The sequence below is a fragment of the Phyllostomus discolor genome, chromosome 1 (assembly GCF_004126475.2).
Source record: "Phyllostomus discolor isolate MPI-MPIP mPhyDis1 chromosome 1, mPhyDis1.pri.v3, whole genome shotgun sequence".
Classification (NCBI taxonomy): Eukaryota; Metazoa; Chordata; class Mammalia; order Chiroptera; family Phyllostomidae; genus Phyllostomus; species Phyllostomus discolor.
This window is the reverse complement of record NC_040903.2, coordinates 167,045,291-167,072,924: the sequence shown is the minus strand read 5'-3', so window position 1 is coordinate 167,072,924 and position 27,634 is coordinate 167,045,291. Positions and strand designations below refer to the sequence as shown.

The 27,634-nt window shown below is 37.9% G+C and overlaps 2 protein-coding genes across 3 annotated transcripts in view; one reads left to right on the top strand and one right to left on the bottom strand.

Moving 5' to 3' along the window:
* Positions 1-1,858, top strand: part of MNS1 (meiosis specific nuclear structural 1) — a 30,238-nt gene extending 28,380 nt beyond the window's left edge. The window contains exon 10 of the mRNA XM_028507945.2: positions 1,590-1,858. Coding sequence (XP_028363746.1) covers positions 1,590-1,673 — 84 coding nt within the window. The 3' untranslated portion in view covers positions 1,674-1,858. The remainder of the gene's footprint in view (positions 1-1,589) is intronic.
* A 522-nt stretch (positions 1,859-2,380) lies between these two features.
* Positions 2,381-27,634, bottom strand: part of TEX9 (testis expressed 9) — a 49,646-nt gene continuing 24,392 nt past the window's right edge. Inside the window, exons 5-12 of one of the 2 annotated variants that reach the window (XM_028507946.2) lie at positions 24,826-24,871; positions 24,453-24,535; positions 22,479-22,657; positions 19,824-19,906; positions 19,275-19,448; positions 12,422-12,556; positions 3,443-3,577; positions 2,381-2,881 (exon numbers count right to left, since the gene is read on the bottom strand). In XM_028507946.2, the coding sequence (XP_028363747.1) occupies positions 2,804-2,881; positions 3,443-3,577; positions 12,422-12,556; positions 19,275-19,448; positions 19,824-19,906; positions 22,479-22,657; positions 24,453-24,535; positions 24,826-24,871 (913 nt within the window). In that variant the 3' untranslated portion in view covers positions 2,381-2,803. The remainder of the gene's footprint in view (positions 2,882-3,442; positions 3,578-12,421; positions 12,557-19,274; positions 19,449-19,823; positions 19,907-22,478; positions 22,658-24,452; positions 24,536-24,825; positions 24,872-27,634) is intronic. The other variant, XM_036033918.1, reaches the window with a different exon arrangement.

Below are 27,634 nucleotides of genomic sequence, written 5' to 3'. Positions count from 1 at the left end.
TCAGCAACACCAGTAACAGACACAGGCTCGAACTGAGTCTGGGACAGATCTGCTCTGTAGTAGGAGGCTGTGTTCTAGCTAGGTTCTAGGTAACCTGTTTTTAATAGTTCATGTTTTAATGTGTTTTTTTCCATTACCATTTATCACCCCCTCACCCTCTTCCACTGCCACTCCCCGCTCCATCCCCACCCAGCAATCACCACACTTGTCTGTGTCCACGAGTTTCTTTTCTTCTTTGCTCAGTCCCTCCACTCAGTCCCAGAGCTGTCAGCCTGCTCTCTGAGTTTGTCGCTATTGTGCTTGTTAGTTCAGTTTGTTTACTAGATTCTACATATAAGTGAGATCATATGGTATTTGTCTTTCTCTGACTGGCTTGTTTCACTTAGCATAATGCTCTCCAGGTCCATCCATGCTGTTGCAAAAGGTAAAATTTTCTTCTTTTTGACAGTCAAATAATATTCCATTGAGTAAATACACCGTAGCTGTTTTATCAACAAAAATATTAGCAAACCAAATACAGCAATACGTCAAAAACTTGTGATCAAGTGGGTAACTTTGGTTTTTAAAAGTATGTCTAGAAGATAGCAAATTTCCAAGTACAGCAGAGATACACTGTGACTAAAATAAACTGAGTTTCATAGGCCACAAACATCTGGACTCATGTAAATAAAATTTCCATCCTTCAAATACAAAAATTGTGCTGTTTGATATTATATTCAATTGGAAGAATAAAGTGCGTATTTTATGTTTAGTTCAGTGCAAAGGAAGGAAGGAGAGAAAGAAAAACATCAGTAAGTATTGCCTGCCCCCAGGACATTATAGTCTAATTGTTTAGACAGAATTAATGAATACAAAACAATGTATTAATGACAAAAGCCATATGGAATTGATAAACTCCATGAAACAGACTACAAATTCTGAGAGAGTCCTGGGATTTAGATATTGTTGTAGGGATAGAATTGTGGAGTTGGGGAGACAGTCTAAAATAACTTTTTATCCTTTAGGTTCTAATGGCCCCAAATGACCTAAATAATTCTGTAATTATAAGTAAATATTTAAGTTCAGTTTTGTTTTAAAGAGCCTCTTACTGTAAGGGAAAATAAAAATGAGTAAAGAATTTCAAAGGGCTTGCTTAAATGGCAAACCTAGATTCTTTCCTCCAAGTTTGAATGTTTGCTGATTAGCTGTAGAACTGAAGCAAGAGCCAGTCCCAGGCCTGAATCTGGCAAAGCTCAGACTCTACACCCTGACTCCTTGGACTCATATTGTAGGGCTGTTTCAAGACAAGGAAGCATACAGTATAGATTAAATTCCTTTTTGTTCAGCCAATCCAAGCAATAGTACTTGTCACAGGAATCTTCTACTTTACTACAGCAAGTTCCAACACTGGAACTGATGAACCAGGAGGTCAGGTCAGTCTAAGAATATTCAGTACATTTATCAGATAATGGTATTTTTCATAAATCTATTAAATAGAGCTCATTGTCTTAGAAATAACTTTACAAATTTCATGCCTATATGCTAGTTGTACAAACATTCAGGGAAATATTTTGGCATTCAAAATAACCCATGAAACATTTTTCTTGTAGGGTGTATTCAAAAAAGAAGATGATATTGAAATGCTTGGTGAAGAGTTTAGGAAAGCATATCAGAAAAGGAGTGAAGAAAAGTGATATCGAGATTTGGTAAAATCTGGATTCTTTTGTATGTTACCACTAGATGTCAGTGTGATTTTTGTTTTAGTGATAGTAAGAATCTATTGTCTACTTGAATTTTCTAAAACATCTGTTATCATTTGTAAATGGTACTCTATAAGAAAACATTTTTCTTTTCTTATAAAAATTAAAATTACTGAATAGTTTTAACTGCAAAATTATTTGGTCAAATTGTTTTTATACTAAAATTTGAAGATCTGAGTTCTATACCACCATATTTACAACTTTTTTTATATTTACATATATATATAATGTAAATGATAAAAATTACAACATATATATATATATATCATATATAAAACCATATATGAAACCAAACCCAGGAGATTAACATTTCTATACTACTGTTCAGAACTTTTTCTGCATCCCTATTCAGTCCATGCTATGTTTGTGTTTAAGTACTTAGAGTTAATTTGGGTTTAAAGCATCTTTTTCTGAGCATGCGACGTCGTGGGGAGCAGACAGCCATGCTCAAGCCAAAGGGACAGGACTCAGCAGAAGCCAACCCTGATGCCAGACTTCCAGTCTCCGGAACTGTAAGACAGTGTCTGTTGATTAACCCACCGAGGTCTGTGGTACTTAGGCAGCTAAGACAATGTTAAGTCTATATTGTTTTAAAACATTAATTTTTAATGTAAATATTTTTAGATGTATCTTTTTTAAAAAAGCATCTTTTCCTTTGTACTATAAGGGAGGAGAAGAGTAAAGGGTGAGGAATTTCAAAGTGCTTTATCACCTAATGTGCCTAATTTGTCTATCAAAGAAATTGTTTTTAAGTTCTTATTAACTCATTTATAACCTAGAGCTAAATCTCCAGAACACATTTTCTACTCAAGTGCAGTAGAGAAAGGTCACAAGACAGCAAAATCAAAAGTTAAATTCCTATTTCTTTATTTTTTAAATATAACTTTTCCTAATAGTTATATATTGATATTGTATTCCCCCAAATGGAATTCCTTAGAACTACTTCGATTTCATTATCAAATATCTTCATTACTTACTAAGAGTAAACATTCAAAACATTACAACTTAAATGAAACGTGAACCTGTCCCACACTGTTGGTCAGCCACTGACGGAAGCAGCCCACTTAAGAATCCCCCCATTCGAGCGCCTTCATAAATTCCTCTTCGGTGAAGGACAGCATCCTGGCAGCTTCAATGTGCATCTGCGTTTAAAAGAATCAACACTGTCTAATTCAGTATTAAAAATAAGCCACACAACAAGAAGTCTGTAAGTGTGTGTAATATGCTGTCTACTTACAAGCTCTGCTGTAGGCGTGTGCACTCTAATCCCAATAAACATATTTGAAACGTAACTACACTCAAGGGCCAGCCTATGAAACTCTCTCTGTCCAGCACTGTACCAACCTACTGTTGACAGTTCAATAACCTTTTCAAAAAGGAAAAGGGGCAGAACCACAAATTCGTATCTTCCCACTACCAGGTGACTCATTAGAGGATGGAATAATCATGGCTTAGAATCAGTTTTCACTCTTTAAGATTTCAAGAGGCAAACCAGTCCCCTAAGATGATACTCATTCTTGTGTATGGTATGTTCTTAGTTAGGGAGTGCACACACACTGTATTTGCCAGTCCTGGTTACCACATTCCTATTTCCCTGAATGACACATTATATATAAGTCATATAAATTTTATGTTTAATGCATTTTATATAGATAAAAGTTTGTGCCTAAGCATGTCAAAACAAACACCTAAAGGATACTCACCTTCTGCCTTTTTAAAACATCAATTAATTTTAATTGTTTCTTGAAGCCTATCATTAATTCTCCTTTTTGTCTTTCTAGTTTCCTGTTTTCTAATTTTAATGCTTCAATTTTTTTGTGGTCCTCATTTGCTATATCCTGAAAAAGGTAGAAAAATCCCATATATTTATTGCAGTCTTTTAATAAAAAAAAACTATCATCACATCATTAATAAAAACTATATTGTAACTTTGATAACTTTTAATGATGCTCAAGTCTTTCACATTTTAAAGAATGCTTTTAAAGTAACAACTCAGTTCTGATTCTAGTAATAGCAGCTCATATTGGACCAACTCTCCAGATAGTAGCAAAAATAAATTCTGGACACAATTTTAAAAACAGGCAAAGATGTAGGTGAGTAATCAATAGTAAGCAGAAAGTAGAGGCAATGCAATCCTTGAAAAAATGGAAGCATATTGGTTGACAGCACTTTCCAGTTCACAGGTTCACAGAGGGTACACCTCAAGTCAAAAGTAACAGTCTTACTGGGCTGAGGGGTGAGACAGTGGGGCTGCCACAGTGGCAGACATTTCCAGGTGGGAAATCCTGGAGAGCAGGGAGTCCTCAATATCTACATTTATATTTCCCTCAAATCCTTGGCAGACCCCTGAATGGGGATGTACAGGATGAGAGTACTAGCAACAGCTGTGGTGTAAAGAGCTGAGTTAGAGATTCAATGACTGCCCATGACAAGAGAGACTGAGTTTGTAATCTTGGTAAAATTTAACTAGATGAACTCTGAAGTTATTTGGACAATGCAGGAAAAGCATCAGTGAACTTTAAGAGAGGTCAGAAGTTATTAAGTACAGGGAGATCTTATACAGTAAGTCCTTAAAATCATCGATAGTTTCTCTGATGTTAAGCAAAATAATGTATAATGAAACTATTTTCATTGCAGGCCAATTGATATACATAAGTTCCTATAGCATGTCATCAACATTATAACAAAACAATATTGAATGAAATGACATTACTTGAGAATCTGCTATACTTGGAAAAAAGTTAGCAAAAGGAAAATGATAGTAGAAGGATATCTGAATCTACAGACACAAAGAAAATAAGAGTATCAGAAATAGTAACTTGGTAGACTTTTAAAAATTTCTTTAAAAGATAATTGGAAATGATGTCAGCAAAATGGCAGAGTATGAAGCTCCGGGCCCTTATTTGTTGGGAACCCTGCCCTGCCTGGGTTCAGAAGCTGTAACCGCCCATAGCTGAGGCTGAGTGAGAGACCTTGGGACCCTAAGCCACTAAGGAGACAAAGCTTATCTATCTCCCTGGCAGGGGCGCTGCCTCTGCCCCTTTTACTTCACCCTCCTTGGCCCTGAGCCTGACTAGTTAGCCAATGATGGGTAAGATTCCTCAAGGGAGGGATGACCTAAGACAGGCATGGTCATGAAGAGGCCCCAGGGAAGGACTTGGGGGTCTATGAAGAAAGGGGGTGACGGACCCTTGCCCCTCAGCTTTGACATAGCCTGAGTCCTCATTCTGTCTGCAAGAAGTCTCCTAATCTCTTGACTGCCTTACTTCCCCTGCCTGACTTAACCCTGAAACGACGACAGAGGGCAGTGTAGCCCTGGGCAGGAATGGGCAGTTCCCCGGGGCAATCAGGCTTAAGAAAGAATACATAAAATCTTGTGAAACCTGCTTTGCTAAGAATGCTCTCACTTTTCTGATAAGGATCCCAGCAAGAAATGAGTTTGTTTCCCAAAGTTTTATAGCCCTTTAGCTAATTGACCCTGACTCAGAATAAGCCCTCCTAGTTCTTTGTATGTTATCTATTGTTTGATCCTTATCGCCTGGCAATGATTGATGGGCTTTACCTGTATTCCTGTGCAAACTGAACCTAATAAAAGCCCACTGAGGAACAGGTTCCTGGCCCTTCTCCTTTGAGAGATTGGCCACCTTTCCTCCCCAAGCAGATCATGTCTTGGTAAACTTATTCTCATCTGTGGTGGCCGGGGTGGGGGGTCCCTGTGGGCAGAGCCCCCCCCCCCCCACTTATTCTCCAAGGGACACCATGGAAGCACTGAATATACAATATGCTGATCAGTGCAGCATTGTGAGAACTCTAGAAGCCAATTAAGTAGCAGCGGCAACCAAGCAAGAATCACATTCAAAATAGTAGGAAATTTCATTGCATTTATGTTCACCCTTTCACCTCACCCTCTTGGGCATAATGGAAAGTTTCTCAATTCCCAGCTCCTCCCTTGGGATGGAAAGAAAAGAACACAACTTGGTTGTGATGTTCTGACTTGTATGGGGCTGCCTGAGGGACTGTTTTCTGCCTTACTTGATGGAATGGTAGCATAGTTTGAATATCAAATTGGAGGCGCTGAGAGCAGTGGTGGGGACTGCTGGATATGAGTGCTGCAGGAGAGGTGCAGAACCACAGGTGCCAAGGGGCAAAAGATTATAGGCAGAGAGTAAAATATAACATCTAAGGCCCTGAGGAGAAGTTGGGTCGAGACTCAGGAAATAAGACATTTAAAAGAGACAAAAACCTTTTAAGACATACAGAAAAAATTAAAATGGCAACAGGAAGCTCTTCCCTATTAGTAATAACTTGAATTATAAGTGGATTATAAACAGGACCTACTATATGCTGTTTACAGAGATTAACTTTCAGTCTAAGTACATATATAGATTGAAAATGAAAGAATGGAAAAAGATATCCCATGCAAATAGTAACCAATGGAAATAGTAAACAAAAGAACAGGTGTGGCTGTAATATCAGACAAAACAAAGTCAAAAACAGACAAAGAAGGACTTTATATAATGATAAAAGTGTTAATTCACTAAGAAGCTATAACTATTATAAATATATATACACACACATCAGAGCTAAGTATATAAAGCAAACAACAGAACTGGTAGGAGAAATAGCCCTATAATAACAAGAGACTTCAATACCCAATTTTCAATAATGGACAGAACAATCTGAAGATTAAAGGAATAGTAACTGAACACTATAAACCACCTGGACCTAACAGACACATTCAGAACATTCCCCCCAACATTTTTCTCAAGTACACAGAGCATCCTCCAGAATAGATCGTATTAGGCCACTAAACAAATCTTACAAAATTTTAAAAGACTGAAATCATACAAAGTCTCTTTCCTGCTCACAATATAACCAAATAGAAATCAATAGCAGAAGAAAAACAAATATCCCCAAATATGTGGGAATTAAACAACAAATGGGTCAAAGGAAAAAATCACAAGGGAATTTAGAAAATGTATTGAAACAAATTGTAATGAAACCACAACAGATAAAAACTTATGGGTTACAGTGAAGGTAGTTCTAAGGGGAGAAATTTATAGCTGTTAATGCTTACATTAAAAAAAAGATCGCAAATCAACAACTTAAGTAACTAGAAAAAGAACTAAACCCAAAATCAGTTGAAGATAGGAAATAATAAAAATTAAAGCAGAGTTAATGAATACATGGTAGAAAAACTATAGAAAAATCAATGAAATCAACAGTTGCTTCTTTGGAGAAAAAATCAGTGAAATTGAGAAACCTTTCCCTAGACTAAGAAAAAAAATAAGGCTCAAATAACTATTATCAGAAATAAAAGAGGGGACATTACAATTGATATCCCAGAAATATAAAAGATCATAAGAAAATACTATGAACATCAGCAAATTGTATAATCTAGACAAAATGGATAAATTAAACTCATAACCTACCAAAACTGAATGAAGATACAGGAAATGTGAACAGACCTCTAACTAGTAAGGAGAGTGAAACAGAATTAAAAACCTCCCAACAAAGATAGCTTAGTATCAGATGGCTTTACTGGTGAATTCTATCAAATATCTAAAAAAGAGGAATTAATACCAACTATCATTAAATTCTTCCCAAAAAATGGTAGAGGACAAAACAATTCCAAATTCATTTTATCAAGCCAGCATTATTAACCTGGTACCAAAGCCAAAGACACTACAATAAAATTAGAGAATAATATCCATGATGAGTATTGATACAAGAATCTTCAACCAAATAATAGCAAACTGAATTGCACAGCACATGAAAAAGATTATACACCAAGTGGAATTTATTGCTGGATTTGCAAGGATGAGTCATCTTATGAAAATGAATGCAACACACCGCATTAACAGAATGAGGGAAAATAATCACATGCTCATCTCAATAGACACGGAAAAAGCATTTCAAAAATTTCAACATCTGTTCATGATAAGCACTCTTTAACAAATTAGAAAGAACATACCTCAACATAATAGACAAGTCTACAGCTAACAAGTCTTCACTCTCAGTGGTGAAAGGCTGAACGCTTTTCCTCTAAGATCAGGAACAAGACAAGGGTGCACACTAACCACTTCTACTCAACATACTACCAGAAGTCCTAGTCACAGCAATTGGGCAAGAAAAATAAATAAAAGGTATCAGAATTGGAAAGGAAGAAGTAAAACTGTGTTTGCTGACAACATGATTTTATATGGAGACTATCCTAAAGACTCCTTGAAAAAACGGTTATATCTAATTAACAAATTAAAACTGCAGGATCCAAAATTAACATTCAAAGATTGATAGTATTTCTATACACTAATAAATTACCTGTAACAGAACTAAAACAATCCCTTTTATAATTGCATCAAAAAGAATAGAATACTTAGGAATAAATTTAACCAAGTAGGTGAGGATCTGTACACTGAAAATTGTAAGACAGTGATGAAAATTATCAAAGACACAAATAAATAGAAAAGAATCCTGTGTTCATGCTGGGAAGAACTAATATTGTTAAAATGTCCATACAACCAAAGCCATCTACAAATTCAATGCAAACCTCTATCAAGATTCCAATGGAATTTTTTACAGATACAGAAAAAAAAATCCTAGAATTTATATGGAACCACAAAAATACCATAGAGACAAAGCAATCCTGATGGGAGGCATCACACTTCCTAATTTCAAAGTACATATAAAACCATAGAAATCAAAATAGTATGACACTACATAACAACAGAATCATAAACCAATAAATGGCACAGAATTGGGAGTCTAGAAGCAAACCCATGCAAATTAGGTCAACTAATATTTGACAAGAGAGCCAATAATACACAATGGGGAAACTCTCTCTTCAATATATGGTACTGGAAAAATTGGATATTCACATGTAAAAGAACAAAACCAGACTCCTATCTTACACCACCCACAAAAATTAACCCAAAATGGATTAAAAACTTAAACTAAGGCCAAAATCCATGAGACTCCTAGAAAAACACCTGATAGTAAATAGTAATATATACCAAAATGTCATCCCACTGTGTTTGAGTGAATCACCTATAATGCAGTCCTGGGGTCAGATGTTTGCCTTGAACACATCTAAGTTGTTTATGTAGAGTTGATGGTTTTATACTGAATCTTTCACATACCAAGTCATTATATGAATTTGCAAAATGGCTGACTAGAATTAGGAGACTCATCTGTTGTCATGGAAACAAGTTTTCTACTTCTCTAATGTGTGTGCTAAAATAGAGATCAAATCTACAACCAGAATTAGCAAATCATGACATAATCAGTTATTCCATTTCATTTTATTCAGACTCCCTTTAGAGTGCACCAAATTGGAAGTAATATTCTAATAACATGCTAATTACTGGCAACTTTGTAAAGACTTCCTAATTTGTTCATTTAATAACTTCTATTAATAAGTCCCCATCATAATGCCATCATTGATGGGTCTTAAATATGAACATAGTAAGATTATACAGTATAAACTACCTCACAGAAGATAACTCAAAATTCTGTATTCACTGCAACATATTTGCCTCTGTTAAAGATGGAGAACTTAACCGTTAAGACCAGTTTTGTTCAATGTCGTCTTATGCTACTAATTTAATCTCAAATATATCATTTTGTATATATAATGAGGGTGACTACTAATATCATCCAAGCCATTGTTATTAAATATTTACCTAAGGGAGAGATTGCAATGGAGCATCACTGTCAGTTTGACAGAGAACCAAAAACTAATAGGAATATTTATAATGTAAAAAATGTTTTCACACACGTTGATATTTGAGCCTTCATTTATTTAATAGCTATTTTTAGGAACTGAGTGCTAATTCTATGACAATTCATTAGCCAGATACTGGGAATACAGTGGTGATTCTCACAGTAACTACAATAGTGGTTATCAAAATGTTATCTCAGAACCAGTGACATCAGCATCACCTGGGAACTTCTTAAAACTGCCTCAGGTCTCACCCCAGACCTAAGAAAGCAGAAACTCTGGAGAGGAGGCCCAGCAATCTATGTTTTAACAAGCCCTCCAGATGAACCACTGACCTATAAAATAGCCCTTTGTATTACATAAAGTCTGTTCAGAAGGTGTCCAGCCATGTAATATGAAAAATAGAGACATTTACTGAAGATAACAAGATACAAGAAACATTGTACATAGGACAATGATGCCTCAGTCCTCTTCAAAGTAGGCTCCTTGGGACCTCAGAGTTCTCCCAGTCACCATCAGCTGCTCTGTTGTATTTTCCTGAATCTCATTAACCAATCTGAAATCTCCTCCCTTTCAAAGGTGATTTTAGTTTTGGGAAAAGCCAGAAGTCACAGAGCGCCAAATCTGTGCTGTATGAGGCTAAGTCACCTGGGTGATTTGATGTTTTGCCAAAAAATTCTGCATGAGACGTGACGCATGAACAGGGGCATTGTTATGATGAAGCTGCCAATCATCCATTGCCCATAGTTTCTCAATCATCTGAATAGTTCCCCACAAAATGTTCAAGCTTAATGCAAAATTTGATGCAGATTCATTGCTCTACTCAGTCATTTTTAATGCTACAGACACAGTACACATGTTCACTCAACAGTGTCTACCACCCCCACTGACTAGTACAGTGAAATCATCATTGTTCACACATGTGCACTCCAGTCCACTCTCCTTGGCTGCCAGGTTACATTAATGTCAAAATGTCACACAAACCATTCTTGTTATATTAACAATGGCTGGACTTTTTCTGGACAGACCTCATGTTAGAAAATTGAAGCTCAAGGAAGAATAAAACAAACTCAGGATACAAAAGAGACTTTCTCCTGCCATTTATCCTAAGATTAGAAAAGCGTTGAGTTCTGGCCAAGAAGGAGGCATAGGTAGAAACCCTTCACTTCCTCGCACAAACAAAAGGAGGATAACAACCAATATAAAAATCAATAAACAACCAAAAGCACCAGAAAATCAAACTTCATGGAACTCTGACAACCAAGGAATTAAAGAAAAAATCAACCAGAACAACCAGACCATTAAGGCTGCAGACCGCACAGGCTGGGCCAGCTCAGAAAAACCAAAGTGAGGTGGTGGACTGTGTGGGCGGGGCTGACTTAAGGGGAAACTGAGACTCAGAGTTGACTGGACTACAGCAGTTGCCTCGGCTGGAGAAACTCCCAGTCTCACATGAGAGAATCTGTTGGAGAGTGCACTAGAGATGAGCAGGCGAGCTGCATCATTCCCTCTTTGGCTCCTCCCCCACAAGCAGCACCTCAGCACAGCAAGGAGGGTTGCCCTGCCCACTTGAATACCTAAGGCTCTGCTTGGTCGAAAAATGAAAAAAACAAATTAAATAAAGCAAAATATTCAAGAAACCAACAATGACAAGAAGGAAACCAAGACTCAACACAACAATTTGGAACAAAAGGAAGATATAAACATCCAACCAGAACAGACTGAAGAAATAGGAATCCAAAAATAGGAAGAGAGGCTGAGGATTCTCTAGAACAACCTGAAATATTCCAATATCCAAATCATAGGGGTACCAGGAGAAGAACAGCAAGAAATTGAAAACTTATTTGAACAAATAATGAAGGAAAACTTCCTCAATCTGGTGAAGGAAATAGACTTCCAGGAAGTCCAGGAAGCCCAGAGAATCCCAAAGAAGTTGGACCCAAAGAGGAACACACCAAGGCACATCATCATTTAGCTACCCAAGATTAAAGATAAGGACAGAATCTTAAAAGCAGCAAGAGCAAAGGAGACAGTTACCTACAAAGGAGTTCCCATAAGGCTATCAGCTGATTTTTCAAAAGAAATCTTGCAGGCAAGAATTAGCTAGAAAGTATCTGAAGTCATGAAAGGCAAGGACCTACATCCAAGATTACTCTACCCAGCAAAGCTATCATTTAGAATGGAAGGGAAAATAAAGAGCGTCTCAGATAAGGTCAAGTTAAAGGAGTTCATTATCACCAAGCCATTATTATATGAAATGTTAAAGGGACTTATCTAAGAAAAAGATAAAAAATATGAATAGTAAAATGACAACAAACTCACAACTATCAACAAATGAACCTCAAAGAAAAGAAAAACCATGAAAATAAGAACTAAGCAAACAACTAGAACAGGAACAGACTCAGAGAAATGGACATCACATGGAGGGATTGTAGTGGGGAGGATGAAGGGAAGAATGGGGGGAAGTACAAGGCAGAAGAAGCATAATTGGTAGGCATAAAATAGTCAAGGAGAGATAAAAATGGTATAGGAAACAGAGGACTCAAAGAACTTACACGTACAGCCCATGGACATGAACTAAGCAGGGTAGGGGGGTGCTGGAGGGCTGGGGGCACAGGGCAGAGGGGGATAATGGGAAAATTGGGAAAACTATAATAGCATAATCAATATAAAATACTTAAAGTGTCTGGCATGTAATATGGGTACACAATTAAGTTTTGGGGGCTGAAAAAAATGAATGAATCCTCCAAGGAGTTGTGCTATCCCCCAATTACAGCACCAGCCCAAGCAACATAACCCAGTTTATTGAAAATGTATCTATTGATAATGAATGTGTTTCTTCTGAAAAGAGAAATGCTCACCATGACAAGAATTATAATTTAGTAACTACTTAGTTTTGACTCTTGCATAAAAGAGGAGGTTACCAAAGGTGATCACTACCAAAACCATTGTTTTTCCATACCTTGTTATTTTGCCTTAATTTATTTAGCTCCAGTTTATACTTTTCTGCTTCTTCTAGAGCTCTATTCAAACGAACTTCTGTGGCACTTTGGCTACTGGCAGCTTGTTTTTGCAGTCTTCTTTTATTTTCTAGCTCCTGTACAGTAAAAGAAATATACAGACCATTTATAAACATAAGTTCCCTCTATTATTTTGCAACACTTTTCATTTCCATATTCCTTGCTTTCTCCCAAATTTTACACACACACACACACACACACACACACCCAGCCAGAGGCTGCACACTGAGTGACAGAGGTCTCAAAGAATTCTTACTCTGAATTGGTATTAGGAAAATATATCTTTGAAGATATCATCATAAATTTAGCTTTCAAATTAGTTTTTGTTTGGAATCTTCTGCCTGCTTTTATCAACCCCAAGATAGAGTATAACATGCCCTCTCTTTTATAAGCAACTCTTTGTAACTATAGTTATTCCTTAGGGAACCACCAAAGCACCAATGTAAGACACAGACTCACAAATACTGTGTTTGTGTAAACTTGACAAAGGGTATCATTTTAAAAAATAGTTTTTAAATACAGAACATTCTATATTAACCTTACTGGGAAATCTCAGTTCTGAGCATAAACAACAGATCTTATTTTCCACATATCAGGGTGGCTTTAGACCTGCATTTCCGCGAATGTTCTGATACTGCTGCAGAGAATCTGTATTCCACACATGAAGAAACAAGAACATGGAGGATAAACTTCTAACTCCGCCATAATCTGGCACCACAATCTCACCTCCTGCCACAGATGTTACCTTTGGCTATAGCAGTAGTACCTAGATCTCTCCCAAAAAACTATGATTTTTCTTTCCTCTGAGCCTTTGCTCATGCTCTTCCATCTGCCCTGATTCTTCCCTGCTTCTCATTTTTACCTGGCTAGTACCTCCTCACCCTTTATGACATCTAGGGCAATACATGATGGTTTTACCTTCTCCCATAAGCCTTTCCTCACTGTCTTTCTCATTATCCTCCCAGGCTAGATTAGGTACACTTTCTTCAGAGCTTCTGTGCATCTTGATACGCATATATCATAGTACCTGTTATGTGAAACTGAATATCCATTTTGTTCCTTGCCCCCACACTATAGTGTAAACTCCTCAAGCATAGGAACTGTCTCAATTTCTATGTTCCCAGCACTTGAGCAGCATATAAGAGGCACTGATGACATGTTTATTGAATGGAATTTATTTTGTAATATTTAATCTTCTTTGCATCACCTACAATGCCTAGTACAGAGCCTTTTTACAAAGAACATACTCAATAAATATGGAACTGAAATGATGCAGTTAAAAATACAGATGCCTATTTTCTTCTTTTTAAGCTTTCCTCCTGGCTGTATCACTGTGCTTTATTTGAAAACTGATCTCCCTGGCTCTGAGTAATTAAGGGGAAACAAAACAAAACACATGCTGCTCTTTATGCAGGCTCCTAAACAAATCAAACTGTGCACGGATACCATCTGCTGCCACCAGCCTTCTTCACAGCTTTCTGGGCGGTAGCTTACGCTGAGAGCAAGCCTGATGTATCTCACTGTTCACACAGAAAAGGCAGGGATTCTCACCAACTACAAAGTCCACAATTCTTGGTGACTTTGTAACCTACTTCACAGAAAAATGAAAACCATCCTTCACCACATGATGTTCCCCCCAACTCCTGAATCAACAACACTGCCAGCTCCCTTTCCTGGGAGAAGTGGAATAAAAAAAAAGGATAGTCAGAAGAATAGCAAAGTAGGAAATAAAGTCTTCCTATATAAGTAAATTCATACAGAAAGGAAAAACATCATAAAAACTTGAAAACATTTATTTTCAATCATACTCAAGTACTTTTTACAAAGTTCAGACAGGATACCAATACTGGTGTGAGCCTGCATCCCCAAAATACTCAGTAAAGTGAATCTGTGGCTACAAAAAATTAAGCAGTTTTCATATTGCTAGAAAAAAAATGTTTTATGAAAAATCTTAGGCCCTAAATTTCATACTAGTTTTCAAAGAAAAAGCTGTTTAGCTTAAAGAAAATCAAGTCTAACTTTAAAACTCAAATACTATGAGATCCAAGAAGAAATAATGTCATTCTCTCACAATTTTTAAAGCATTCATAAGTCACTGGAAGAGGGCAGGAAGAAAAAAAGAGTATATCAGTAGTATACAAGACAAAATGTAAATGCTTTAAGAGTAACATAAAATGCCATAACAATTCAGATGAGGAATAATCAGATGTAGACAAATAATCAGATAAGCTTCTAGAAAAAAGTAGCTAAGGAACAAAAAAGCAATAAACTTGGAAGTCTGAAAACCTGGCAGCTATGGTAGACTCAGTTTCCATATCTGATATTGGGTGTAATAATATCTTATTCAACACGTTTATTGAACACTGACTATGCATCTTGTCACATACTATTCTGCATGATGGACACATGCTAATTAACTGAAGTTCTTCCCTTACAAAGCTTGAATTCTAAAGGAAGAGACATAATACATACATACACACACATATATATGTAATATCTGGGATAAGGGCTATGAAGAAAAATAAATGGTAAGGGCAAAGAGCAATGGGGGAGAGGGCCTAATTATTTATGATAAAGTGGTTAGGGTAAGGCTTCCAAATGAGGGAATGATTTATGTAAAGATCTGGGGGGAAGAATTAGACTGGAGGAACAATGAAGAGAAAGACACTGAGGCAGAAATCTACTTAGTATATTCAGAGATCACCGAGACCATCAGTGAGCCTTAGCTCACAGGCACAGTGTTATTAGATCCTGAGAAAGTAGAAATAGGCAGGGGAACCTTAGGTGGATCCTGTAATCCCTTCCTGAAGTTTGATTTTATTCTGAATGATATGGGAAGCCTTTGGAGGGTTTTATGTAGGATGTGTATATGTATATGCGTGGCAGGGATGCCTGTGTGTTGTGACCTAAGTTTTTTAAGGATTATTCTAGCTACTGTGGTATTGCTACTGAGTGTAGGAATATCTATCTAGGTCACTGGAATGGTATAAGAAGGTTAGGATAGGGTAGAAGTAATGAATTTTTGACAAGCGGTTAATTCTATGTATTTGGAAAGCAATTGGTAAGACTTGCTGATGGACTGGATGTATGTGTGGGGAAAGAGAAAGATCAAGATGACTCCTGGATTTTGCAATGAAAAGTTCGTTGTCTTTTACTGAGAGGGAGAAAAGGAGAGAGGTTTACAGAGGGCAGGGAAACAAAAGCTCCCTTTAGGGCATATGAAGTTTAACCAAGTAGAGCTATCAAGTAGCAGCGAGATGTAACAGTCTAGGTCTCAAAGAAGAGGTCAGAGCAAGAAAAAGAAATGTGGGACCGATCAGCACATGGATGGTACATAAAGCCATGGGAATGAATGACAGCACGCCAGAGTTGAATGCAGACAGAGAAGAGAGCAAAGGACTGGGCCTTTGACACTCCAACATGCAAAGGTAAGGAAAAAGAGGAACAAAATCAAGACTGTGGTGCTCCAGAAGCAAATGAATAGTATTTCAAGGAGGGAGTGATCAACTATGTCAAATATTACTGATATACAAATTACTATGAGGAACAATAACTGACTAGAACTAGCAATGTGGATTACTGGTAACCTCATTAAAAACAATTTCAGTGGCAGAACAGAGATGGATGCCTAACTGGAGTAATTTCAGGAGAGAATGACAAATGAGGAATCTCTATTTGTCCATTGAGTTTGGACAATTATTTCAAGGTGCTTTGCCATAAAGGGGAGCAAAGGTACAGGGCTGGAGGTAGATGTGAGATCTACAGAGGTTTTTAAAAATATATGTTAGAGATTCTATGGTATGTATGCTAATGTGACTAATCCAATAGATGGAATAAATCTGATTTTTGCAAGAGAAAGAAAGGATAATTATAGGAGCAAAGTCCTTAAGGAGAAGAGAGGGTATGGGATTCAGTCCACATTGATGGACTTTAGACAGAAGAGTAGCAATCCATCATAATGAGGGGGAAAGCAGAGTAAGTGGGTTAGAGGCAGGAAAGTCAATAGATTTAGTAACAGGATGAGGAAGAGTTACCTTCTTATTCCATTTACTTAATAGGGGGCAAAGTCGAACTGAGAATAGGAAGGTTGGAAGAGGTATTGGAAAACTGAGGTGAAAAGATAACCTGTTTAAAAATCACCTCTGAAATTTGGAGAGGGAACTGACCTCTCAAAAAGTGGGAAGGGAAAATGGCATTACACTTGATATTTGTAAATAAATTTAAAGTAGAACCAATCCACTTTGATTTTTGTCCAGACATAATTCACTGGTCATTCATGAGTAACTGCAGTAGGGAGAACTCACGTCTAACAAGGTGTGGGTTTAGCCCACATACTACATTTGCAGTAAGTTAAGAATACTGGCAATGGGGGGTAGAGTTCAAGTCAAGAGAGTGGCACAGATAAATGCTGTACTCACATCCTTCCACAAGCACATCGAAATTACAACTAAACTACAGAACCATCATTCTGAACCACCTGAAATGTAGCAGAACAGCAGTCCTACAATGAAGGATATAAAGAAGCCACATCAAGACTGGTGGGAAGGGTGCAGACAGCACAGGCCAGTCCCACACACGAGGCAGTTAAAACTTGGGAATTGGGAGGGATATATTGGCTGTGGAGGTTCCCCTGAGGAGTAACAGGTCCGAATACATCAGGCCCCACATCACAGTGCTCGGAAGAAAAGTCCCCATAACTTCTGGCTGTGAAGACCAGCAGGGATTGTGGCTGAGTGAGATGGTAAGCTCCTAGAGTCCCAGGTGTTCCTCTTAAAGGGCCCACCCACAGACTTACTTGGACTTACTCGCTCTGAGCTCCAGCACTGAGGCAGCAGCTTGTAAGGTGCCAGGGACATACAAGGAGGAACTTAATTGTCTGGCTTCGGGGTGAGAGTTGGAGTGGTAGCTTTCTCCCAGACAAAAGTGCTGGCAGTGGCCATTGTTCCGTTACTGAGCCTTCCACACAGAAGCAGCACACAGGTGCCATATCTGAGTCTCCGTCAACCTGGCTAACTAAGATTGCTTGACCCAACTTGCTAGTCCATTCAGGTCATTTCCAATAGCTTTTCCATACAAATGGCCTATCTTGGATCATGCTGCAGAACTTTCTAAACCTTCTCAAAGGTTCATAAACACTAAACAAGCAGCATCAGGTCTCAGCATGCCCTGTACCTCTTGCTAATTAGCCTCATGCAGGACGCTAGCAGCAACTGGCCTTGGTTCACAGCTTGATTTCTCTTAGGTACTGCCAGGCCCAGCACAACTAGCAACAATCTGCAGATCACTACAGCACATGCTGAGTGGCCCCAGGCAGGGCACAGGTGACAGCTGATTTTGGCCTACACCTCCAGGGAGCCCCAGAGCCAATGCACCTGGTGCTCAGCTTCAGACCATGCTAGAATACCACCCAACCACCTCTACGAGTAACACACTCAAGGCTCCAACTCATCAGGCACGAGAGCCCCACTGAAGCTAGTCCTGCTCTGTAGTGTCAGCCCCCATAGAGCAGCTCATCTGATGTCGTCACTGTAAGGCTTCATAGCCAGTCAGCCTAAGAGTCAATCCCAACCAGTGACATGCTGACAGCAGTCGGGGCTCAAGTAAAACAGGAAAGTGCACACAGCCCACACAGGGGGTGCCAGGTGGAGCACCCAGCTCAGATGACTGGGGAGGTTGTGCCACTGGGACCCATGCAACACCCACTACCTAAGGCCATTCTACCAAGATCAGAGGATGTAACAGCTCTACCTAATATATTGAAACAAATGCAGGGAGGTAGCCATAGTAAGGAAAAAAGGAAATAGGTCTCCAAAGAGAAATCAGAACAAAACTCCAGGGGGAAAAAAAAACCTAAATGAAATGTAGGCAAGCAATCTACCAGATACAGATTTCAAAATACTGGTTATGAGGATGCTCAAAGATCCTAGGGGAAGAACAGATGAACTCACACAAAGTGATAGAGACCATAAAGAAGTCAGAAATGAAGAATACAGTAACTTAAATGAAGAATACATTAGATACAATCAACTGCAGATGAGATAAAGCAAAGGACTGACTCGACTATTTTGAAGACAAGGTAGTGGGAAACACCCAATCAGAACAACAAAGAGAGAAAATAATTGGAAAAATGAGAATAGTAAAAATGACCTCTTGGATAACATCAAGTGTATTCCAACATTTGATAACAGAGGTATTAGAAGAAGAAGAGAGAGCAAGCAAGGGTCTGCAAATCTATTTTTATGAGGCCATTGTTATCCTAATCCCAAAACCAGATAAAGACAAACAAGAATACTGTAAGCCAATACCCCTGATGAACACAGATGTTTAAATCTTCAACAAAAGATTACCAAACCAGATTTGGCAACACATTAAAAAGACCATACACCATAATCAAGTGGGATTTATCCCAAGGATGGAAGGGTGGTACAATATTCACAAAGCAATAAATGTGTGAGAGTTCCGGCCAAGATGGAGGTGCAGGTAGAAACCCTTCGCTTCCTCGCACAACCAAAAGGAGGATAACGAGAGGAGGGTTTAAGGGGACTAAATGGTAATGGAAAAATATAATAAAGATTATATATTTTAAAAAATATTGTCCTCTATATGGGAGAAGAGTATTTATTTATTTATTTATTTATTGTACTTTTTTCCATTACCATCAAATCTTATTGGGAAAGAGTTTTTAGTCAATACTAACAAAATAACTAAACCAAAAGTGGTATCTATACAAAGGTGTAGCTTCAGTATTTTAGTGCATCTTTGGCATTAAGTTAGGAAAAATAGCAAAATAATTACCCTTTCTACTGAAGACAACTGTTGCTGTAATCCATCACATTTTTTGTTTGCTTCTTCAAAAAGAGTTTTATATTTTTCTGCTTGAGATTGTTGTAAGTTAATCGTTCGCTGCTGTCTCACACAATCTTCCTCAAAATTTTTTACTTGAGATTTTAAATCCTGAATTTCATCCTCCTATAGTTATGAAATTATAGGTTATGTGAAAAAGTGCATATGACTTGCTATCAAGACATAAGGCCGAAAACAAAAAACTTCATGTGATCTTTGATTTTCATCTTCAAAAACGGAAGTCAGACATTGTATTTGTGTTTAATAACTTACACTTGTAATTCTAATATAGAGAACTCTAAATGCTAACAAGTGTTTAAGATTCTTTAGCTCTGAAAATTCAACATCTTCAAATGAAGTTCAGTATTTACATAAAAAAATTTTGGATTCAAAATTTCAGTGAACATATCTCAATGAAACTATTTTTAAAATAAAACTGAAATTGCTCTTAAAAATTGCTTAATATTAGAGCATGTATATTGACAGGTTTTAAAAACTTACCTTTTTATTGCATTCACATACAACATTATCCAATTCCTGCTGCATAACATGGAGTTTGGCCTTCAGAAATCTGATCTGTGCTTCTGTGGATTTAAACAATTATATTTATTGCCTTTCACTGAATCTAAGATGTCATCATTTGTTCAACAGACCATTATACTATGAAATAACAAAAATGCACAAGACGGCAGTCTAACAGGAGATCCCTGTTTGGGAACACTAAACACCCTAAGTACCCCTAAGGTAAAGATAAATTAAAAACAAATCCACCCAACAGAAACAAACTGTTCACGTCTCAACAATGGAACCAAGTAAAGAAAGCAGGAAAAACCCAAAACCACTCCTGAGAATTTGAACCATAAGAGAGTATTCACAGACTGAATTCACATTTACCAAGATGGTCCAAAACACCTCAAACAGAATGTAAAGTGGTCTCAGGTCAGTGATGTCCTCATGTGTTTGGCAGAAGCAAATAAAACCTCTCCAGCAAAACTATACTTCAGACCCAGTCATTGTGGTTACAAAATGCCTTTGACTATAAGACGCACCTCAATTTCACAGAAGTTAAAATGTGTTTTAGAAACAAAGAAATACACTAACCTTATTGCCAAAGGTTTCTCCCACAAACCCTCTTTAAGATCTACCTTTATTCAATAACATCAGCGATAAATCTTTGAGGTTTATAGGTAAATAAAAGTAAATAAAGTAAAAAATGAACACAGAACTCACTGGTATCTCATTCAATCATTTACTCCAAAAATATACATTAAGTCTCTGCTGTATTTGAGGCATATCAGGTTTACATATAAGGCAAGCTTTGCCGTCATAGAGCTTATCGTGAGTAAACACTCTTAATTGTCTCTAAGAAGTCATTGGGATAAATCCCACAGAGTGCAAAATGTCTCCACACACTTCCAATTCCAAAGCTCGTTTGCAGAGTGCCCAGTGTTGCTATGGAGCTGATGAACTATGGCTGGCTCTAATCCACCTAGATGTGCCTAGCCCCAACTCTCTTCTCCTGTAACTTCAGGCTAACGGGATAAAAGGTGAAAGATACATCCCAAAGTGCAACATTTCCAGTAGCTGCTCTCTAAGGGCAAAGATGGAAGAGTGGAAGAGCAAGATTTTTCTTACCCTCTCTCCCTCCCCAACTTTAGGTCCATAGCACTAAGCTCCCCATCCCACTCCAACTTTAGTCTTAAAAGCAATCTGTGCTGCTAAACTACTTTTTGATCTTGTCTTTCCCCAGGTAACCCTAGGCAATCATCTGGAATAAAAAAATAAAAGGTGATACAACCTAGTTCAAAACTTGTCAAAAAGGAGGTAAAATGGCAGAGGGGTGACTCAGCAGTAAGAAAAAGTAGGAACTTAAGGTATTATTCTGTTTGTGCTGGTTCCCTGTGTCCGGGAGGGGGAATGCTGTCACAAGGCTGTCGTGACTATGCACTGAAAACAGCTAACATCTAACCACTGTTACTTGAAGAGGTCTTAACAGAGACGTAAAGGCAACTTCCTGGTTCATTTAACTTCCTCGTGACAACTAGTCCCAGAAAGCTTGGGTAAGTCAATAAATGTAACAAATGCATAAATGAATTGCTCCTCATTTATGGCTAACTAGCATGCAGCATGATAATCATTATACATATAATTGTGATTTTCACAGAATCAGAGAATTTTATTTTATTTTATTTATTATTTTTTTAAAAGGAGGGATTGCACAGTGGAGAAGGGGAGAATACTTTTTTTTAAAGATTTTATTTATTTTTAGGGAGTGAAGGGAGGGGGAGAGAGAGAGAGAGAGAGAGAAACATCAATGTGCGGTTGCTGGGGGTTATGGCCTGCAACCCAGGAATGTACCCTGGCTGGGAATCGAACCTGGGACACTTTGGTTCCCAGCCCGCGCTCAATCCACTGAGCTACGCCAGCCAGAGAGAATCAGAGAATTTTAAAAATAAAGTTTACAATCATCTAATACAAACTGCTAAATTTTGAAACTAAAATATTATTATAGAGGGGCTAAGTAGCTTACCTGAACTCACAATTAATTATAGTTCATCATTAACTATGTTCACATACACTCAACTGTCTCACATTTTGTTTAGAATAGCACAGGTGGCTCATAAATTTAACAGAATTTTAGAGGCATTACTGGTAACTGACATAATGATCTAAAGAGTATTATTATTTTTCTAGGGTATGAAAAAATAAATTTATAAGAAAATTATATTCATTAGAAAACTCACTTGATCATTTTACCTGATGCTACATCTGTAATTCATTTATCCTTTTGCATATGTTAATTTAATATGCAATAAGTAGAATACAGTAATGGTACATGAAAAATATTCAAAGAATCATGTTTTTTAAATTTTAATGTTTTAATGATTAGACTTGGGACATTTTAACCTTAATTGAAGAGCAGCAATGAAACCAATACCACAAAAGCAAAGAGACTAGTTTAATGAAACCCCACTTACCCATCATCCATTTTCAACAATTACTGACTCATAACCAATTACTTCATTTATAATCCTACTCATTCCTTCTATCACCATGTCCTACTAGTGATTTTAAAACAAATACAAGAAGTCACAATACATTTTTAAATGCCAAAAAGTTCCTAAATAACTGTGATATAAACAAAAGAAAACCTACCTGTTCCAATGTCTTTACTAACACCACAAAAAATATCATCATCTATATAATCAGGTAAGCCTTCTTCTTCCAGTTGCCCTTCAATTTTGCTAACTGTTTTTGCAAGAGAAAAGTCTGAGAAATCCTCTGGAATGGCAACATCATTGGCAGTTGGTACATCAGAGTATTTCAATTTTATACTAAAAAAATTAAATATATAAATGTATATTATATATACCGGCACTATATATGTAATATTAAAAGAAGGTATGACTCCTAGATATGACTTTTATCCAAATAACAAAGCATATCAAAATTACTGTAAATTTTAAATTTCTGATAAAATCTATAATTGAAACTTTCAAGCCTATACTATGAGACTTAGTAGACTATCAATCAATCTTTATGAATCATACAACCACAGAACTAGAGAAGGTTTTATGAGGCCAGTTTGTTTGGACATTGCCTCCAAACAAGTGAACATCAAAACTAAGAGTACTGCCCTGGCTGATGTGGCTCAGTTTGTTGGGCATTGTGTCCTGTGGACCAAAAGATGATGGGTTTCATTCCCAGTCAGGGTAACTGCCTGGGTTGCTGGTTCAATCCCCAGTTGGGGAGCATGTGAGTGGCAACTGATGGATGTTTCTCTCTCACATCGATGTTTCTCTTCCTTTCTCTCACCCTTCCCTTCTCTCTTAAAAAAAAAAAAAATTGATCATGTCCTCTGGTGAGGATTAAAAAAACAAACAAAAAACTAAGGGTATTGAACTTGGCCTACTAGGTCAAACCTAACCTGAGGCTTTTAACTTTACATGGAGAACTGCACAAATTGATAGCACTCTAGCCATAATTCTGAAAACAGTGAAGAAAAATACCTCTTGAGAAAGAATTACAGAGTGAATAATTATTAGTGCAAACTCAACATTTTTTTTCAACCTAAAGAAATACATTGTAACCAGAATCAAAGTTGAACTAAATATTGAATTTGATTTTTTTAAGGAAGGGAATATGAAATAAAAGTTACTTCTAAAGGCACTGAGGAATGTGCCAGGCCTAACCCATCAATTTTATGGTTCCAAAAGCCTTACTTTTTACTTATTTTAATTGTAACTTACTTTTGACATACAAGCAAAGGCTTCTAACTTTTATTTAGAAAAACAACCTTTTCTTTACAAAGTAAACTTGAAGTCTAAAAATAAGACAACCCCTTCCATACATATATATATGTACGTTCCTATGTACGTAGTGTATGTTCCTTTTTCTTCAATTAATTTTAGATTTTCTCTTCCTATCCTTTTGCTCTACTTTTCTCTTTTTTATTGAAAAACCAAAAAGGTTCGTTAGCCAATTAAAAGACACAAAAATTATCAAAGATTTTTTTCCCAATTTATACTGCAATTAGCAGTTTGGGTAAATAACAGACATATACATGTAATAACTTACTGTGAATAAAAGACTGACTGGGACAGCCCACCACAGCTGTGGCCCTCTGTGTTAGAAGGCCTCCTAACCGAAGGGACTCTTGGGTCCAATTTGATGCTTAAAATACTAAGAACAGCCTTGAATTCTTTCTCATCAAAAACAACAGGATGTAAACTATAATTATAGTCTTATTTAGAGCCATATATCTCAATATATATAATAAGGTATGGTGCCCTGTTAAGTACTCAAAAAGTATATGACTATTCAGTTTAATTAAGAGATTTAGGCAGAAAATAACACCTAGCTTCTAGTCAAGGTTCTGAGAAAATATCTCAACAAAAATAACATAAATTTTTGAAATATGATTTTGCTTAAAAAAATACAAAATAGTTGCTGCAAGACATTTCTAAGAAGAAAATGTTTTAAATTACTGAATGTGACTAGATATATACAGTATAATTTTGTCTGTTTGGAGGTAAGACATCTGAAGAAAAAGAAAGCTCAATAATTAAGAATGATATTATAAATTATAAAATTTAGAAAAGAAAATATGCTTTGAAAACTATACTATACCTTGAATTTGTTTTCCTTCCTTTATTTGCAGAGTATAGTTTTTTTTGAACCTTGTTTACTGGATCAATGTTTTTGATCTTGGGCTACATGAAAATAATTTAAATGACTGATTAATTAGATTCTAAAATTCCTTAGGGTACAGACTCATTTCACTTAGAATTTTTCCAGCCCATCTCCAAAATGTTCAGTGAAATTATGAGACAAAAAAGAATTCCACTTATTTTATAAGCAAATTTCATGAAGACATCTTCTGAGATCTAGGCTTACATTCTATTTCTAGAGTCATAACCCTTCTCTGTTTTCTCTAAGAAAAGTCTAAAAGTCCTACATTTTACAGAATGTAATTACATGCACAAAAAGTCTGATTTCATACCTGAGTTTCTGAATGTAGATGAACTGATCCTTCAGATAACAGACCCCTAAAGACCAAAAATAAACATAAATTAATAATAGATGATACTAAGCCAAGAAACAATAAAAGGGAAAATATATATCAAGTAGACTTTGCTATAATTCTAGTTATGTATATGTTAATTTATTTAACATGAGTGTCATAAGCGAGAAAAGTGCTTTGGTTAAATAATTCACCTTGAAAATGCAGTACTTGAATCTTCCCACAACCACATCAAAATTAAAACTAAACTACAAAACAAACATCATTCAGAACCGCCTGAATCTAGCTGAATGTAAGTCCCACAATGAGGACTTTAAAGAGGAAACCATATCAAGACTATTGATGGTGGGAGGAATGGAGACATGGAAGGAGCTTGTCCCCCACCCATGTGTGGTGGATAAAAATCGGGAGGGACAGCTCAGCTGTAGAAGTTCCCCAAGAGGAGTGAGGGGTCCCAGGCCCACACCAGGCCCCCCAGCCCAGGGCTCCAGTGCCAGCAAGAGAAGTCCCCATAACTTCTGGCTGTAAAAACCAGCAGGGATTATGGCTGAGTTAGACCAAGGGCTTCTGGAGTCACAGCCAGTTCCTCTTAGAACTTGCACACAGACTTACTTGGACTCTCCCCCTTTGAGCTCCAGTGCTGGGGCAGTAGTCTGAAAGGAACCAGGGAAACATATAGGAGGAACTGAACTGTCCAGTATCAGGACAACAGCTAGGTGGGGTGAGCAACTTTCTGTGAGACACACGTGATGGCAGAGCCCTGGCTGGATAGCTCAGCTGCTTAGAGCATCATCCCAATATGCCAAGTTCGCAGGTTCGATCCTCAGAGCACATACAAGAATCTACCAATGAATGCATCAAAAAGTGGAACAATAAATTGATGTTTCTGTCTCTCCCCCTCCCCTTTGTCTCTCTCTAAAATCAATAAATTTTTTTAAAGTGTTTTAAAAAGTGCTGGCAGAGGCCACTGTTCCTTTTCTGAGACCTGCCCCCCTCCAAAAGAGTCAACAAGAAGGTGCCATATCTGACTCTCCATGCTCACAGTGTTCACCATGCCCTGGATTCCCTGAGACCCCACCCAACTTGAGAGCCCACCTAAGCTGTCTCCAGGGGCTTTTCCACACAAATGGCCTGTGTTAGCTTATGCTTCAGACTTTCTTAAAAATCTCTCAAACAAGCAGCATCTAGGCTCAGCATGCCCCATATCTCTAGCTAAGTGGCCCCAGACTTGACACTAGCAACAGCTGGCCTTGGTTCGCAGCTTGGCTTCACCAGAGCACCTCCAAGCCTAGCATGAGTAGCAGCCACCTGAAGATTACTTTGTAGCTCATGCCAGGTATGACTGATCTTGGCCTCACCTCTGGGGAGGATCTAGAGCCAATGTACCCAGGGGACAGCTTCAGACCACCCAACCACTTCTATAAGTAGCACATTCAAGAGGAGGACTCAGAAGGCACCAGAGCTCTGCCAAGTTAAGTCCTTCTCCATAGGGTAGGCCCTAGGAAAGCTATCCTCCATGATGGCCAGTAGTCACAACCAGATCAAGCAACCAACCGGCCTGGGAATAAACCCCTTCCATTGATGTGCCAACAGCAATCAAGGCTCAACTACAACAGGAGAATGGATGTTCACAGTCTACACAGAAGGCACACCTTGAGTCCCAGCTTGGGCAATAAGAGAGGCTGTGCCACTGGACCCTACAGGACACCTATTACATTAGGCCACTCAACCAAGCTCAGGAGACACAGCAGCTCTAATACATAGAAACAAATACAGGGAAGCAGCCAAACTGAGGAGACAAACGTGTCCCCAAGGAAAGAACAGAACAAAATTTGAGAAAAAGAACTAAACAAAATGGAGACAAGCAATCTACTAGATGCAGAGGTCAAAACACTGGTTATAAGGATGCTCAATGAATTCAGTAAGAACTTCAACAAAGGGACAGGAAACATAAAAACAAAGATAGAAAACACATACAACCAGTCAGAAATGAAAAACACATCAAAGGAATCAACAGTAGAGTAGATGAACAGAACAAAATCAAGGATTTGGAATATAGGGAAGCAAAAAATACCCAATCAGAACAGCAAAAAGAAAAAAAGAATCTGGAGAGCTTCCAGATGAAGGCAAAGCAGGCGATCTTACACTCACAGTCTCTGGATCCCTGTACTGAGTCATCATCCAATACCGCGGCAGCCCTCTTTCTTGGGTGCAGCAATCCTCTCCCAGCAGTATGAACCTGGGAAACAGCAAGGATGCCACCCTCTGGAATTTTTCTCACCCCACCATGTGGCTGTTAAGCCCTGTGAGGAGTCAGTGGCATAAGCTGGAGCACAAAATTCTAGGTTGGCTCAGGAGGTGTCAGTGACTGGCTTTAGGGTGGGGCCATTTCCCCAACTTTCCCATGAAACTGAATGGTGCTTCCCCCTCATGGAAGATCAGATAGAAACACTCTCCCTGCTTCCAGCAGACCCAACCTCTGGGTTTTGGAGGCCTCACCAGCTTGACTAAAAGGGGCTCCACCCTGCCAATATTAAGGAAAAACCCAGGAAAGACTCAGACATGTGGCTCTCAGGTAGGGAATCACACACACTATCTTCCCTGAAATCTCAATTGGCACCTCCCCTCACAGGAGGGGAGCCCCATCCTCCCAATCACCACCATAGGATCTTTCAGTGACTGAGATTTTTTAATAACCTAACAGCCAGCCAACTGGCAGAGGCAGAAGGCAGCAGATCCCTGTGTGCCTTGTGGACATGCCCCTGGGCCCTATGCTGGTAAAAGCCAG